This window comes from Brassica napus, chromosome A4 (genome assembly GCF_020379485.1).
Source record: "Brassica napus cultivar Da-Ae chromosome A4, Da-Ae, whole genome shotgun sequence".
Taxonomy (NCBI): Eukaryota; Viridiplantae; Streptophyta; class Magnoliopsida; order Brassicales; family Brassicaceae; genus Brassica; species Brassica napus.
Genome location: NC_063437.1, coordinates 17,520,447 through 17,537,562, shown reverse-complemented (window position 1 = coordinate 17,537,562; position 17,116 = coordinate 17,520,447). Strand labels below are relative to the sequence as shown.

Here is a 17,116-nt window from a genome sequence, read left to right as displayed (position 1 = left end):
ATGGATGTCACTCAAACAAATGAAGGACATACAACTTGGTTTATTCTGGTATAACTTTCCCAAAATTACTTAACTAGGCCACAAGGCCCACACTCACAAGACAACCCATTGAATCTGGATTCTTAGAACAATAAAAATATTTTTACGAACTATACGGTGTCTTTATTTTTTATTTTTTTAATGAAAGTACTCTTTAATATCAATTCATAAAATTGCCGAAAAATAAAGATTTTATTTTTATATTTGAACATTTTTAATAGGTAAAGAATTTCACAATGATCTTTAAGCGAAATATGGTTCGGAATACTAAAAAAAATGGTGCAATAACTGTTTTGTCTTTTTCTTCTTTAAGCAAAAAATAAACGACGGCAGAAACGCCGTGAGGCTACCGTCCCTTTCATCTTTTCGAAACTCCCCAACGTTCCTATTTCTATTCAAACACATCAACGAGGCAACAAAACAAATAAATAAAATAAAAACAAAAATCATCTCTCTTCGTCGTCTTCTCCTCTCAAGAATCGAAAACCCGAAACAGAGGAAACATCACCCACCACCAATGGGATGTTTCACTGGTTGTTTCGGTCTCTCTTCCAACACAAAACGCAGAAACTCCACCAGGAAGATCCTTCCTCAGCATCAAGTAACCTCCTTTTCTCTCTCTCTCTCTCTCTCTCTCTCTCTCTCTCTCTCTCTCTCTCTCTCTCTCTCTCTCTCTCTCTCTCTCTCTCTCTCTCTCTCTCTCTCTCTCTCTCTCTCTCTTTCTAACATTTGTTTCTTGCAGAGATTCTGTAGCTATGAGCCTCTACTCTCCTCAGATCCGTCAGATTCGATCACTAATGTAGATAGCCCTGAAAAGATCTCGATTTCGAACCTCAGGTCAGTGTTTTATAGATTCAGATTCACTCATAAAGATGATACCTTTCTGCTCTGAGATTACTCTACCTGATGATAACCGGTTATAAAAGGCCAAACCCAGACCGGTTTTATCATTTCATTCAACAACGGTCAATGCTCTGTTTCTGGCTCTGTTTCAGGTGTGAGGTGGGTGCAGAGGAGGAGGAGAAAGGAACAAAGAAGACGAGGAAGAGAGTCAGGTTTAACTTGAATGTGCAAACCTTTGAACCACCTCCACCATCAAGATACGAGAGCTATTGCAGCGATGATGATGAAGAAGAGGCAAAAGGAGAGATAGAGAGCAGTAGATCTGTGTATCCTTCAAACTATAGATACCATGATTGCGAAGATGAAGATGAGTTGGGATATGGAGAGAGTGATTTGGAGGATGAAGACTATAACACAGATGATGAAGATGATGATGATGATGAAGATGAAGATGAGGACCAGGACGTGACTCCTTTATTGAATCCTGTTGAGAATATTGCGCAGTGGAAAGCGGTTAAAGCAAAGCCGGTGAGAGTTAAACAGATAATGAAGGAGAATGTTGAAGTGGAGAGTGATGATGATCAAGCAAGACCATTACTGAAGGAGATCATCGTCAATACTAGCCTTGCCGAGTGGTTGGTCTCACCAAAGACTGGTTCAGCTAAGAGATCACCAATTGTGGACATCACCAACATGGCGAACAGGTCAAAGGTTCCACAGTGATACAGTGTTTTTGTTTGTTTGTGTTTGTAGCATTTCTGATTCTTTATGTGTGTGTGGATTGGAGGTTTGTATCATCAGTTTCACTATTCAGATTTATTTTGATAAAGTTGTGATCTTTCAATGTTTTGGTATCTTCTTATGGTTTGGTTGAGGAGAACAGTTACAGGAAGCACATGCTTACAATTGAATTAGCTTGTTTGTTGCAGTAAAAGACATACAGTACATAGTTTACTGTCAAAAACCTGTAATCAAATCAAACAGCACTCACAAAGATCTTCAGCCTCTCTATTGGACAATACAGCAGTAATCTATATAATCTATATACTCTCTCACTCCTGTGAATGAAATGTGATGATCTGGTATAAGTTTATGTGAGTCTACTACATCCCTCCTTTGAACTGGCTTCTTGACAAGCCTGTTGGTTCGTCTTTCCTCAAAAAGAACTGATTGCTTAAAAAGAAGCTAGATACAAAGGGCGAGTTCATTGTTAAAACTCCATGTTAATGGTGGTTGGTTGAGGACTACATAATTGTGCAGATGCAGGAATCTGAATCATCGTCATCTGTATCGCTTACTTCACTGCAATCATAAAATGGAGGAAGAAGTAAGAAATATAATTGTTAGAAATTTCCAAGCAAAACACACAACGGTGTAAGAGAATGTAAGTTCTTGAATGGAAGGAAACTACCCTACTGGTCCTATAGCAGAGGAGAAACTACCAATGTGGAACTTGTACAGTGATTCATCAAGTGAAAAAGAGGTAGTTAGTTCATTATCTCTAGGTGTTTTTGCTAAGTTCAGTTTCCACAAGCCCAATTACAATAGACAAAGGGCAATTCTAAGTGTTTCTCATAGACTCATCAACAATAACACTTAGCTAACAAATCAAGGAGAAACAGATTAGCAACCAACCACAAGAATTTCTCTACTGAAACCATTAAACAAAAAGGGCACTAGTCAAAGATCCAGAATCAATACAAACATAACGTAATTATATTGTTCCCAACTTTGCAGCAGAGGCAGACCAAACAATTGAAACACACAAAATCACAATACGACAATTCCCAAATTAAAGTGAAAAATATGAAGGAAACAAAACAAAACAAAACAATCAACATAGACTCTTGTTCCTTACCTTGGTTCATAAACCAAAACCTCAGCAAGATTGTCTCCTTTGTTGTCATTCCACTGGACAGTCCTCTTAATCTTGTCAGTACTTCTACACATCCCTCCTTTCCTAGGAGGCGGCAATAAACACTGTGACTCACTTTCTTCCTCTTCCTCCTCCTCAACCTCACTTCTCTTTAGACTCACAACAACAGCCTTATTATTACTACTCTCACATCCATTGCCTTCTTCACCCTCTCCACAACTCGTATCCATAATCAAAACAATCTGGAGAAGATATAAAGATTCTTCCTTTTTTCTTTCCTAACTCATGTCAAATACAATCCACCATCAATCATCTAAAGGTTTGAGCTTTAATCCTTCCTGGTGCAAAAACAAAAACAAGGATTACAAACCCAGATCAAGAATCGAGATCCAAAACTGAAATTGAGAAAGGCATTGCTTACCTACTCAGTGTCGGCGTTAGGGAGAGAAAAAAAACAAACTCGAATTTTTTCAGGAAAGATTCAAACTTTGAGAAGGATTAACATAAACAGCAGAACATCTGATCGTGTTCAATCAGGAAATTTCAGAACCCATCAATGGCTCTGATCCGATAACGAGAAGAAGAAGAAATGAAAAATCTGAGAGACGCGTTTCTATCTGCTGTGTTGTAATTTTGGATGATGAATAGAATCAACGGTCGAGATTTGACGTGAGGGTTTTGCAGATCAGATTAATGCTTTTGTTTTGGTTTTGTCTGATCGTGTTATGAGTTTGCATATTTTCGGCTCCGTTGACTAATCATTTTTAATTAGCTAACTTGCAATATTCTAATCAGTATTTTTTTTGTATTTACTTTTTTTTTGGTAGGAAACTGGGAGAAAAGGACTCCCAGTATTTATTTAATAAAAAACTTCAAACTACAAACGAACTTGTCGAGGCCGTAGAGGTCCATCCACATCTTCTCTCAAAAGACTAACAACATCCAAAGGTGCAGTATCTAATCTATGAAACCCAAACGGAAAAGAAAAAGCAAGGTGAGTCAAACCATCAGCCAAGTGATTTGCTTCCCTATACACGTGAAGAATTCGGACTAACCAGTCCCTTGTTAAAAAGCCATGGCACAGCCGTACCAGGAAAGACAGCGGGTGAGTCTCACCAATTCCCATTGTAAGAAACTCCACCACCATCTTAGAATCCACCTCCACCTCCAGCCTACTAATACCTTTCTCCCATGCAATGACAAGTCCATAGTAAACGCCCCACAGCTCTGCCAAAGGAGCAGAGCACCTACCTATGTTCAGTACGAATCCACCACACCACTCACCATCACCATTTCTCAAAACACCCCCTGCAGTTGCCAGTCCCGGGTTACCATGAGAGGCCCCATCCGTATTCAACTTCATCCATCCCACACGGGGTGGCGTCCAACCTATCATGATTTCAGTTCGTCCACCTCTGTCCCACTTCCTGCTCTCCGCATCCTTTGCTGCCATCACTTCTGTCGCCAAGTTCCGTAAGAACTTAACTCTGTCTTTCCAAAGACGGTTATCACCAAACACATTTCCACATCTCCATTTCCACCCCCACCAAACAGCTAAAGAGAACGTCGTAGCCCAGGGAACTCCACTACCCTCTTGCGTATCACTGAGATTCAGATAAAACCACTCAAACAATGACATTGAAAAGAAGGCTTGTCTCTTCCTAGTTGGGACGAGACGGTCCCAAATTCCTGACATCGCAGGACAGTCTCTAAGCACGTGCAAGATGGTTTCGATTCCTCCTTTGCAAATCTGGCAAACATCCGTTCCACTTAGATGACGTCGAAATCGCTCTGCGTTCGTCATTATTGCCTGATTTCCAACAAGCCAGAGAAACATTTTTACTCTCTCAGGCGCCACCACACGCCACATTCTTTTGAAGAAGTTTCCCATTTGTGGCCGTGGAGCATCATCTCGTGTGATCAAATTATACGCAGTTCTCACTGAGAATTCTCCATTCGGTGTCTCTCTCCAACCCAACCGGTCCTTCGCTCCTGTAATAGTGTCGACCACCACTGCCGTGAGCTCCTGCCTTGTCTCGTCGCTGATAAAGGGGGAAATTCTGGTAAGGTCCCATCCCCCACCATCCACCCATAACTCTCTCACAGTTATATTCTCAAAACCCTCTGGAAGATCGATGATCGCGGCCTCTGAAAGTACTTCACCCGACAACCACCTGTCAGTCCAAAATTTGATTCTCCTTCCATTACCAATAACCCAAACATGCCCCTTCACCACTACTTCCCTGATCCCCAGTGCCACGCTTCTCCAAGTAGACGAGGCAGTCTTCCCCACCACTCTCCACGCTGGATCCTGAATGTCACCTACTACGTACTTGCCGCGCAAAACTCTGGCCCATAGACTCTTATCATCATGTAACAGGCGCCATCCTACTTTGGCAATCAATGCCTTGTTCATGTCTCTCGACACTCTAATCCCAAGCCCCCCATCAGCTTTGGGCTTGCAAATTTTATCCCAGGAGACCAGGTGCTGACCACTTCCCCACACAAAACTTCTTGACAGACTATCTAGCTTATCAAGAGTACTGGCTGGCAGACAGATTGTGCTCATCTGATGTACCGGTATTGATGATAAGACCGCCTTAGTTAGAGTAACCCTTCCTGCGAGGCTTAGAGTTTGTTTTTTCCAGCCTGATAGTCTTGAAGCCACTTTCTCCAGGACCTCCTCAAAAGTATCCTTATTTATTCTCTTTTGTAAGATCGGCATTCCCAAATACTTCCCCAGCTCCCTTGTCGACGCAATGCCACTCTCCCGACTAATGTGTTCTCCTCTTTCTCTCGAGACATTGCTAGAGAAAAATATTTTGGACTTTGGGAGACTCACTTTCTGCCCAGAAGCTCTACAAAACGTTTCCAACACTCTTCTTATCACTCGTACTTGCACCACAGATGCTTCCGCAAACAGAATTAAATCATCTGCAAAACAAATATGTGAGAGTTTCGGCCCTCCTCTCGACAGGCTAATAGGCTTCCACTTCTTCTCCACTACTGCTTCATCTATCAGATGGCAGAGCCTCTCCATACATAGTACGAAGAGATACGGTGACAGGGGATCTCCTTGTCGAAGCCCTCTCGATGGCTTAAATGATTCTGATTTCTCACCATTCCACAGAATACTCATTTCTGGCCCAGCAACGCATTCCATTATTCTCCCAACCCAGTCTGCTGATAGACCAGCTGCCCTTAGTGTGTTCTCTAGGAAATCCCAGCGCAGTCTATCATACGCTTTCTCCAGATCCAGTTTAAGGATCATCCAACCCTTTCGTCCCTTCTTTCTTCTCATAGAGTGAACAGCTTCTTGGACTATGACAATGTTATCAGCACTAAGCCTGCCCGGGATGAAACTAGACTGAGCAGGACCAATCAACTTATTCATGATACCCTTCAACCTCCCGACCATAGCTTTTGTTATCACTTTAAACAGCACATTACAGAGACTGATCGGGCGAAACTGAGTAATGCTCTCTGGTTTGAGTATTTTCGGAATCAAGACAACTAGAGCATCATTTGTTCCTTCCGGTAATGTCCCAGTCTCAAAGAAATTAAGAACAAACCTAACCACAGAGTCACCTACTGTTTCCCAACATCTTTGGTAGAAGACTGGTTGGAAACCATCCGGTCCTGGCGCCTTGAAACTTCCCATATCTCTAATCGCCTTCTCCACTTCCTCTGCAGAGAATCTCTTATTCAAAACCGTATGTTCTTGGCTAGTGATACGCACAAATCCCCTCATAGGTAGGTCATGGGGCTCAGTCTCCACATCTTCCAATGAGTATAGCTTTTTAAAATAGCTAACCGCAAGCTCCTCAAGCTCTCGAGCCTCCGAGATCCACTTGTTCTCATCATTCTTTAGCATCTCCACTTTGTTCCTCCTTCTCCTAATAATCGTTGACATATGGAAAAATTTTGTATTTCTATCCCCGTGAGCAACCCATTTCTCCCGTGATTTCTGAAACCAGATAAGTTCTTCCTGTTCCAGAACTATTTCAAACTCCTTCAGGAGCTCACCTTCTTTTACCAATAGCTCTTCTGTTTGTTGCAGATCGATTTGTTGTTGAACTTTCGTAATCTGCGAAACCAAGGACTCCTTCTTCTTTTGAACATTCCCAAAAACCTCCTTATTCCATTGTTTCAGTTTTACTCCCAGCCGCTCTAGCGCCTCTCTGGTGTCGATATCCCGATTCCACGAGGTTAGCAACAACTCTTTGAACTCACTATGCTGTAGCCATGCTGCCTCAAACCGGAAAGGGCGTCGACATGCATTCCCTTTGGTCTCTGGCGTGAGTTGTAGATACAACGGGGCATGATCCGAGGCCAAGAACGGTAAATGTGATACTCTTGCCTCTTGCCACTTCAGCCTCGACTGAGCACAACATAAAACTCTATCCAATCTCTTGGCGACGAAGGTACTTTCTGTCTTCCCCCTCTTCCATGTATACTGGTTTCCACTGAAACCCATATCAATGAGCGACATCTCATTTATCCAATCTCCAAATATTAGTGAATCTTCAGATAGTCTCCCATTCCCACCGCTTCTCTCATCCAATCTCACAATAGTATTGAAATCACCCCCAACGAACACCGGCCCATCAACATTCTGAATCACCTCTCCCAAAGCAGTCCATAGACCACTTCGACGACTCGGCGTAGGAGCAGCATACACGACAATCAAATTGATCACCTCTGTCCCACTTCCTACTCGAGCATAGATAAACTGATCAGTAGACTTAACAATCTCCAGCTCTCCTACTTCCGATCTCCATAAAAGCCACATACCACCGCTCTGGCCACACGCATCCACTCTAAAAGAGTTCTCAAACCCCAATCTCTGACAAATTCTACCCGCAGCTGCTCCACTAGCGTGTGTTTCAAATACTGCAAGTATATCAGTATTAAATTTCTTCACCATATATCGGATCGATCGACGGAATTGGGGTTTATTTGCTCCCCGGCAATTCCAAAAAATGCACTTCATCAGATTTCTATAGTCTCCACCTAGAATCACCGGGGCAAATCGTTATGCCTCCGTACCCGTCAACGCCTCTCCCACTTGCTCCACACAGGAATCCGATGTAGCAATCTGGGGGGTCTCCATCTGTGCAATTTGCACCTGCATACTCCTCTGCTCCTCAGCATGGTCGGGACTCCTCTCCTTCCCTTCTACGTCACTAACTCCGGTGAAGACTCCACCCGGTCGGCCGATACTCTCTTTCTCTACTCTCAGTCTCTTTCCACTAGCAGACATGTCGATCCCTTCTGTAGTTGGACCGTATACCAGTCCACGTGTAGGCCCAATCAGTTTTGATTTGGGCTTTTGGGACTGTGTACTTCTCATATTACTTGCTTTCCTTACTTTAGGTCCCAATCGAATTGAGGCCTGGTTCTCCTCCTTCTCATTTGCTACAAACGTCATAGTCTTCCCATGCACCCTACTCGGACCTTCCCAGTTTAGGTTCTCGGTGTTCTCATTTTCTTTATTTCCTTCCTTTCTCACACCAACCTCCGCAAGCTCCTCCTTCTCCCCCTCATCCTCCAAACCTCCAAACCGATTTGACACGCTAAGTTCCTCCAACACTCCCTCCTTACGTACTTCCCGTGTTCTCCTTCCCCCCACACTCCGCTCCTCCTGACGTCGCATCGAGCCCCCTACGGTTCTTGATTGCTCAGGCTTCCTCCTCACCTGTCTCACCTGAGTAAACTCTGTCTCCCTTCCCATGGATTCAGGCCCAGCATGCGTCATAGTAGGACTAGGCACCGGGGCAAGAGCTCGCTCCGTAACATTCTTTGGACATGCGTGGACAAGATGTCCAAACATACCACACATTGAGCAAATAGCAGAGATTCCCTCATATGAGACGTAGTACCTCTCACCATTTACCATCACTGACCCCTTTAAAGGCTTATTCAAATTCACCTCTACACAGATTCTCGCATAACGAGCTCTCTCGAATTTCAAGGTTGTCAAGTCTACTTTGATTGGTCGTCCTAGCCCCTTAGCTATGCCCATCAAAATCGTCTTATGGTAGAAGTTCACTGGAATATGAGATAATCGAACCCAAACTGGCGTCGTAACGATCTCATCCTTCAACGGATCAAACTCAGGAGACCATGCTTGCACCATAAGGTAACTACCAAACGCCCTCCATGGACCTCCTGATAATGCAGCCATGTACTCTTCCTCTAACTCAAAGCGTACCATAAAATAGTGTCTTGGGAGATCCATCACAAACATCGACCCTTTAGGCTTCCATAATTCTATGAGTTTACGTCTCAGGCTCAGAATTGGAACGTTTCTTCCCAAAACCCTAACAATCATGCACCTCTTCCACAAGCTATTCATTGCTGTCAACACTTCCTCTCCTATTGTTATCACTGGTTCTCCATCTTCCCCGTTCGGGAACTCCAAACTCAATCTCGACTCCACAAATCTCTCATCAACAACTTCCTCTGGTACGGGCATCCCTCCTTCACTGCTTCCTACTACTTTCCTCACCCATGACCCAGGAACATCCGGTGGATCCCCCGGCGGCTTCTCCTTCCCACCGATATCCTCCATGGTTGCGTCCTGTCCTCCCTCACTCAACGTACGAAAATCGCCTCCCAAAACCCTAGCCGTCATCTTTTTTTTTTTTTTTTTTTTTTTTTTTTTTTTTTTTTTTTTTTTTTTTTTTTTGTATTTACTTTGCAAGTACAACTGGTTGATCTATAATTTAATATGCTTTGAATTTGTCATACAAGACTGGCAATTTTTAAATTTAGACATTGATTTTTTTTATTTTATTGTTGACAAAAAAAGAATTCTATTTTATTCTTTAAAAATTATCAAAAAGAAGTCGTCAGTGTTACTACTTCGATGGTTTGTATCTTACACGTTGCATCATCAAAATCAACTTTAATTTTTGATATTAAATGATCATCTTAACGGAAATAGTGGATAAAGTTTACTACTTTTAGTTTTTGCACAGTTTTTTAGTTAATAAGAATAAAATATTAATTGTAGTATAGATATGTCTCTACAGTGATCATTCTTTGCAACCCACCATCAAGGATAACTGGAAAGAAGGATGTTGAATTAGTACGTGGGGGTGATATGTACGTTAATGAGGTCAAAAGCTTGCGGTTCGTGTGAAATCGACGCTTAATCACACACCAATCTTATATTTTTAATTTATTTATTGATTGTAAACTAATGTGTATCTCTAGTATTGCTTTTTATTGGTGGTGGTAACGTCCACATGAAATAACAGTCATTATTGTTCTTTGATATTGGTAGGATTTTGACTTTTAGAGTAAGTTATTTTTGGACGAGGACTTTTGAGGTTTATAAAAAAATTTAAAACACATTCTAGCTCAAGTACACAAGACTCTTGGATATGAATATAGTGACAAAAAAAAAAATAACCGTATGCTGACCAAAAAAAAGAAGAGAATATAGTTACCGTATCAGATATAGAATCTAGGCTTTCTTTCTTCATATTTGGATTAGAAATATTGCTTTTAGATTCTGTCTTACAATCTCAATACAGATTCCTTCTTCGTCATTAGTATATTTTTTTTTAACGTTTGATAATTATACTATTACAAACTATAATAAATATCACAGAGCCGATAATTTTATCTGTCTTATTAGGATTCACGTCTAACTGCATCACATGAACCGTTCTATTGGATCGACATTTGAAGGTATTGCTTGTGCCTTTGTGCAAGAAACTACTAACGGCTGAGAGAGCACTAAAACTACTTACCTACAACACATGTCCTGTTAATGGGCCTTCATTCGATTGGGATGACAAAGTAACATATAGGTCTTCAAGTGACACTTGTTAGCTTTGTAAATTATCTTACAAAACAGATTAAAATGATTACAATGATTGCAAACTTAGAGCATTTCCAACTATAACACCAAATTTGATATTAAAATTATACCAAATTTAGTATTTTAATGTCATATCTTTTATTATCTTCAACTATGACACCAAATATTACATTAAAATTAATATTATATATTATTTGATAATTTGCAATTTTAATAAATAAAACACAACAAAATATGTATATTAAATATTTGATCTAGAGTGAATAATGTTACACATAGATATTCACTTTTTATATGTTTGTTTCACATCAAAAATTTATTAAAATAGTATTATAGTTAGTGGAATATATAATGGGCTGGGTTGGTTATTTTTTGCCAATGGACAAGGTATCACTGTATTAGCATCCATCTTCTTTTGTTTTCGATAATGCACACAGCCTATATGCTAGACTGGACAAGACGTTACAACATTTTTGGAGGGATTTCTGGAGGTATCATATATCTTCATCAAGATTTTTTTTTTTTGCTAAGAATGTAAATATCATTGCAGTGAATGAAGGTTTGGTTACAATTGTGATTGAACCAGAATTTGCTTATAAAGCCATTCTTAAGGGCCGCAAAAAAATAAAAAAACCCCTAAGAACTAGGATTAAGATCAAAGCAATCCGATGAAGGTAAGCCATGAACTTAATAAGTGAACTAGGACAAGAGACAACATATGACTTCCCAAACATACCACTTCTCGATCACCGAAAGGAACCAAGAGAATAGCTGTAGGCCGTTCAGACGAACACTCACCTGAAGGTGGCTCCAAGCGGCTTCAACGGAGGCGGCTGGCAACGGCTCCGGGGCACCACAGGAGGAGGACGCCGATCAAACTAGCCTTCAGCTAACACGGGAGAGAGTGGAAGTGTAAACCCGACAGTCCACCGCTGAAGATGAAGAGCAAGCTCCAGTCAAACGTAGGCGGTACAAACAAGCTCCTCAAACCGGCCACGCGACCACAATATGCGGCAAGAACCATCAAGGGAAGACACAAACGCTTCAACCGGAGATATGCAATAAGGGAACATGAAGTACATATAGAGTTGACTGAGAACTCCACAACAACAGGCGGGCAAAGAGGGGATCGGCTTACAATGATACAACAAGATTTAAGAGGCCATAAAAGTATATTTATTGCAAGTCTCTTAAGTTGGATCTCTTAGCGTAATATAAGATACGGTCTTTTAGCTTTTAACTAAAAAACACCACAATGTAGTTGGTCACCGGTACCTCCTTTCCAACTTAGACGAGAACCGGTCCAAGACTTGACCACTAATTCTGGTTTTGTTTCTTTTGGTACAATTTCTAATTCCTTTAATCTGTTTACCAATTTCAGCCTCTTTAGTTAGTATTATATACACGAGTTTCAATCTTGTTGTCATTGCAGATATTACTTCACGGCACGTTGAAGGAAAGAGACTAGACAAAACGGTTTGGAACTTACTAAATTTTTACGCATACGTTGAATACCATATTAAGGTAAACATAGTGATGACTTCTTCAAAAGAAATACCATATATTAGATTTTGATGTTTATATTCTTGTTATTGAAATTCACAACCTTTTGTTGGTAAAATAGTGTTCGAGAGGGTATATTCAGAGAAGGATGCGAAAAGGAATGGATAGCTTGGTGAAGGTATTTTATTCATTTTACCTATATACAGACGAAATAACAACAAGTTTGATGATAAAATAACTTTTTACTTGTTGTAAATTCTAATTATATAAGCAGCTGCTAAATAACACAAGCCTGGAAGAAGTTCCTCAAAAGGGTATTTTCTTTTCTTCTGGTTTTGCCTCTTATATAAGGTTTTTGACTTTCTGTATTAATGTTTTTTACAATTTGTATTTCATACTCTGGTTCATAGAAAATGGAAGATGCAAATACTTTAATTAAGAAGCTTGTGAAGGTTCAAAAAGGCAAACTGATGATGAAACGACAAACGGATGTGCTCGTTTTCGATTCAATCAACGGTGGATATCTCTCCCCAAGTTCTCTTCTAACCCCTCAAATAAATCATACACAAAATTGCCCTAAGCAATCTCTTAGACATCGAAGTCCCCATATATACATCTATGCATATGCACATATGTATACAACACACACATCCACGGGAGAGTTGTATAAGTTATTTTCTCTAACAAAATATGTAAAACCACAAGTAAAATATGATGATCTGACAAGTAAACACATGTAATTAAGTGGTTTAGTTTCATTAGTTTAAATATATATAATAGTTACATCAAATAGATAGATAATGATACTTTTACACCAAATGAATAGATTGATTTCAAACCGATCGACTTACGAGCAGTGTATAAAATTATATCGAAAAAATCCAATTTATTATTATCAGATACATCAAACAATTAAAGAACCAAAGATAAGTGAGTAAACGAAAATAATGAAAATTTATCTGACGGTGGATGATGGGTACTGGGTAGTTAAGATTCATATATTTCAATTAAATACCAGAAAATCCTAAGGAAGAGCAGGCACTGAATGCATGCATGTTACGTAAGAGTTATGTACAACAGTAAGTACCAATGCCATATACATCAATAAGTCTAGTGCGATAAAATGTTAAATTTATTGTGGGCAATCCGCACGTGACAATAAAAATTGTAACAATTAGCAAAACAAAAATGATATTGACTTCCAAATAGTAATAAATGAATGTAAATGGTGATTATCGAACGGCGGTAGAACTTTTTGATAAGAATCTTGCTGTTATTATATACTCCCTCCGTTTTTTAATATAAATCGTTTTAGAAAATTTTTTTTTGTTCCAAATTATGTCATTTTCGGTTTTTTATGTAAAATTTATTAATAAGTAATGTTGTATGACCAATGGTAATATATCTTCTATTTTTCTATTGGTTAAATTGTGGTTAGGTAAATAATTAATGGTGTTTTTATTTAGAAAATATAAAAAATTAATGATTTTCTTAATCTACGTGCATAACTTAAAACGACTTATATAAAAAAACGGAGGGAGTAGAATTTACAAGTATTGGCACATTATTTTTATTACTATTATTAATCCATTTACAAAAAAACAGAAAAACCATCGCAATAATAAACTTAAGCGCGATTCATCATAAAAAACTGTAATAATAATAATCCCGATTTAAAAAAAATAAATAATAATAAGAATAATAATAATAATAATCCCGATTTGTTTTCCACCGCACACGTTTGAATTAAATTAGCGGTTTCAGCCCACGTGAATAAGACCACAAATGTGGTCACATCACGATCGATAACATATTTAGCAAATACGTGTTAAACACTCTTAAGTAGTTAAGTAATAAAACATTCATTCACCCAATGGCATTTGACTATTTGATCCATTTGGTTGGTTGGTACTGAAATATCCCCGTTTCTTAGTGATTGTACAAGTTATTTGCCATCAACCACATTTTGTTAGTTTTGAATCACTAATTGCCATCAACCACATTTTGTTAACCGTGAATGGAAGCATGTGCTAAGAACAGTTATAAGGATAATAATTGCTGAAGAATTTCGGAAAATTATAATTACTCAAGATTCTTGTGAATTACTCGTAATGCTTTTCCCCTTAAATATGATTTTTTTAAGAAAAAAAAGCACGATGTTATTTTCACACCGACCTCTCCGTTATTTAAATGTGGATTCATTTCAGCAAACTGATGATAAGCCACGTGAAATGGACCATATCAGACTTAGCGTGTATGATTTGTCTATCGTTTTCTTTTACATCATTAAACCACAAGTTTACGACACGTGTCCATTATATTATTTTCTTATCGCATCATTTTACTTATAAAAGGACCACGAAAACCAAAATATCAGTGTCCATTTTTTGCAAAAGTAGAAACTGAGAGCATCTTCAATTATTAACACTTACAGAGGAGAAGCCAAAGGATTAGAGAGGGTATGGGAGAAGAGTCAGAGGCTTTTGCCACGACGGCGCCGTTAGCTCCAGTGACCGGTGAGCGAAAAGTAAGGAACGACTTGGAGGAAACATTACCTAAACCATGTAAGTATTTGCTCAAAAGAAAAAAACATTACCTAAACCATGTAGGTATTTTGCTCAAAAAATAACCATGTAGTATATATGCTTGTCCAAACTTGAGAGTTTCATGTGTAAACAAGCTAAAATATAACAATCCTACTACCCGCTGAAATTAACATGACAAATCCTTAAAACATTATTGATGTTCGATAGATCCGAGTTTTCAATTTTTTAAACATTGTGATAAAAAAAATCATTTTAGATTAGCATTTCATCTACGAAGTTTGAAACTGGATTATGACACCGCAACCACTACCCCGAGGTTATAATTTTGTTCATTAAAAAGTTCTAGTTTTTTTTCTGAATAGTAAAGTAAATTACCTGTTTTCATATGAGTTTAGTAAAATTTAATTTGTAAAATAACCTTAAATGCATAATTTCGAAAATTCAAATACAAACTGTATTATTATGATAAACACATTTTTCCAAATAACATTTTTGTTCAAAGTTATAGGTAGCAACTAGCAATCAATAAGTTAGTGCACTTTAATTGGAATTTTTGGTTTGAAAATTCAGATTTTTTTCTGAATAGTAAAGTAAATTACTTGTTTTCATATGAGTTTATTAAAATTTAATTTGTAAAATAACCTTAAATGCATAATTTCGTAAAATTCAAATACAAACTGTATTATTATGATAAACACATTTTTCCAAATTACATTTTCGTTCAAAGTTATAGGTAGCAACTAGCAATCAATAAGTTAGTGCACTTTAATTGGAATTTTCTGTTTGAATATTCAGATTTGGCAAGAGCACTAGTAGCTCCAGATACAGAGCATCCGAATGGATCAGAAGGTCATGACAGCAAAGGCATGAGTGTTATGCAACAACATGTTGCTTTTTTCGACCAAAACGGCGATGGAATCGTCTATCCTTGGGAGACGTATGCAGGTTACTATTATTTTCTTTAACTTTTCAGAGAAATAAAATCAAATATTTATTTTACATGTAACCTTTTGTTACATGTTCACATATTTATCATAACAACAAATATTGAAACTTTATTTTGCAGGATTCCGTGACCTCGGTTTCAACCCAATCTCTTCTGTTTTTTGGGCCATATTCATAAACTTTGCGTTTAGCTACGTTACACTTCCGGTATGTAAAACAAACCCTTATTATATGTATTTATTATTCCTATTTCCAGATTGAATCTTGTATTTATTATTACTATTTCTAGATTGATATGATATAATATATGTTGTGAATGGTGAATATTGTAAATAGAGTTGGTTGCCATCACCACTATTGCCTGTTTATATCGACAACATTCACAAAGCCAAGCATGGGAGTGATTCAAGCACCTATGATACCGAAGGAAGGTATAACATCACTCAAGAACGTTACACACCAATCATTTTAAACAGAATTTTCATGATATGCTCAATATTGAAAATCGATATTGTAGGTATGTCCCGGTTAATCTCGAGAACATCTTTAGCAAATATGCGTTAACGGCTCCAAATAAAATAACATTAAAAGAGCTTTGGAACTTAACCGAGGGAAACCGAATGGCAATCGATCCTTTTGGACGGTTAGTACCAAAATACTATTGGTTCTTAGTTGATTATATGTGACAATACATCTCTTATTTTGGTTATTATCCGGTAAAACCAATCTAAACCGAGCGGTTTTGTGTTTTGGTGTGTGGCAGGCTTGCGAATAAAGTTGAATGGCTACTAGTCTATCTTCTTGCAAAGGATGAGGACGGGTTCGTGTCTAAAGAAGCTGTGAGAGGTGTCTTTGATGCAAGTTTCTTTGAATACTGTGCTAAAAAGAATAAAGAGAAGGCCGATTCTCGCAAGCAAGACTAAAGCATTTAATTTGCTTATCTTTTAAATTTGTATGTTTGTATTATTATGCTCTCAATCTTAATTAGGAAAAGGACAGAAAAACAAAAACTCTATGTGGAATAAAACGTTTGTGTTCTTGGATATATTGTTGTGTAATATTTATTGAATAAATATAAAATGAGATTTTCATCAATTCATTATATATGGCAGAAGAAAAAATAGTAATACAGAAGAAAAACATTACATGAACTTTCAACTCAAAACAAAACAAATGGATTGGTCTAAGTCTTTTAATATTAGTATTGTACATTTAAACTCTTGATGTGAGATCATAATATATCTTTTTGAGATGATGGTTTTTATCTCCCCATCTCGTACGCTTGTAGATAATGCGGGAGTAATTGTTAACCCTAAGGAAGAAATGAAAGGTACTTTGCCCATTCATTTCTCTTACGGAACTTATTAATCAGTCATCACATATTTTTTATCATGTACATCTTGTTTTCTATATAAGATCTTTTCTGCATATTGTGCGATTTTAGGTTCTGCGATTACTGGAGCTACCAGAAAAGAGTGTGTAGATCTATGGCCAAGGTTTATAATATAGTGTTCAGATGAAATAAAAACT

General features: G+C 38.3%; 4 protein-coding genes across 5 annotated transcripts; 2 read left to right on the top strand and 2 right to left on the bottom strand.

Moving 5' to 3' along the window:
* Nucleotides 1-440: 440 nt before the first annotated feature.
* On the top strand, nt 441-1,728 carry LOC106447153 (nucleolin-like). The gene is made up of 3 exons (XM_048778422.1): nt 441-640; nt 782-876; nt 1,035-1,728. Exons 1-3 carry the CDS (start codon nt 557-559, stop codon nt 1,603-1,605), a joined length of 750 nt encoding a protein of 249 aa, XP_048634379.1. The 5' UTR covers nt 441-556; the 3' UTR covers nt 1,606-1,728.
* Nucleotides 1,729-1,765: 37 nt separating this feature from the next.
* Nucleotides 1,766-3,422, bottom strand: LOC106447154. Of its 2 annotated transcripts, none has more exons than XM_013889020.3 (3): nt 3,180-3,422; nt 2,741-3,096; nt 1,766-2,184 (listed from the first exon to the last, which is right to left on the bottom strand). In XM_013889020.3, exons 2-3 carry the CDS (start codon nt 2,986-2,988, stop codon nt 2,127-2,129), a joined length of 306 nt encoding a protein of 101 aa, XP_013744474.2. In that variant the 5' UTR covers nt 2,989-3,096; nt 3,180-3,422; the 3' UTR covers nt 1,766-2,126. The 2 variants fall into 2 exon arrangements, with proteins under 2 accessions (XP_013744474.2, XP_048634380.1); XM_048778423.1 differs by having other exon boundaries at nt 3,184-3,413.
* A 4,371-nt stretch (nt 3,423-7,793) lies between these two features.
* On the bottom strand, nt 7,794-9,332 carry LOC125608229. Its single transcript, XM_048778217.1, has one exon. It carries the CDS (start codon nt 9,330-9,332, stop codon nt 7,794-7,796), a length of 1,539 nt encoding a protein of 512 aa, XP_048634174.1.
* A 5,181-nt stretch (nt 9,333-14,513) lies between these two features.
* On the top strand, nt 14,514-16,685 carry LOC106375853 (probable peroxygenase 3). Its single transcript, NM_001316096.1, is given in 7 exon segments — nt 14,514-14,659; nt 15,437-15,586; nt 15,708-15,793; nt 15,923-16,017; nt 16,104-16,229; nt 16,350-16,509; nt 16,511-16,685. Coding segments are annotated over 6 exon segments (720 nt in total). The 5' UTR covers nt 14,514-14,556; the 3' UTR covers nt 16,511-16,685.
* Nucleotides 16,686-17,116: the final 431 nt, after the last annotated feature.

What these genes read in the sequence shown, in the direction of transcription:
- LOC106447153 (XM_048778422.1), top strand. Translation starts at nt 557, where the DNA reads ATGGGATGTTTCACTGGTTGTTTCGGTCTCTCTTCCAACACAAAACGC. An exon ending in AGATCCTTCCTCAGCATCAA is followed by an intron (nt 641 to 781) that starts GTAACCTCCTTT and finishes TGTTTCTTGCAG; the next exon opens with AGATTCTGTAGCTATGAGCC. An exon ending in ATCTCGATTTCGAACCTCAG is followed by an intron (nt 877 to 1,034) that starts GTCAGTGTTTTA and finishes GCTCTGTTTCAG; the next exon opens with GTGTGAGGTGGGTGCAGAGG.
- LOC106447154 (XM_013889020.3), bottom strand. Translation starts at nt 2,988, where the DNA reads ATGGATACGAGTTGTGGAGAGGGTGAAGAAGGCAATGGATGTGAGAGT. An exon ending in GTTTTGGTTTATGAACCAAG is followed by an intron (nt 2,185 to 2,740) that starts GTAAGGAACAAG and finishes TTATGATTGCAG; the next exon opens with TGAAGTAAGCGATACAGATG.
- LOC125608229 (XM_048778217.1), bottom strand. Translation starts at nt 9,332, where the DNA reads ATGGAGGATATCGGTGGGAAGGAGAAGCCGCCGGGGGATCCACCGGAT.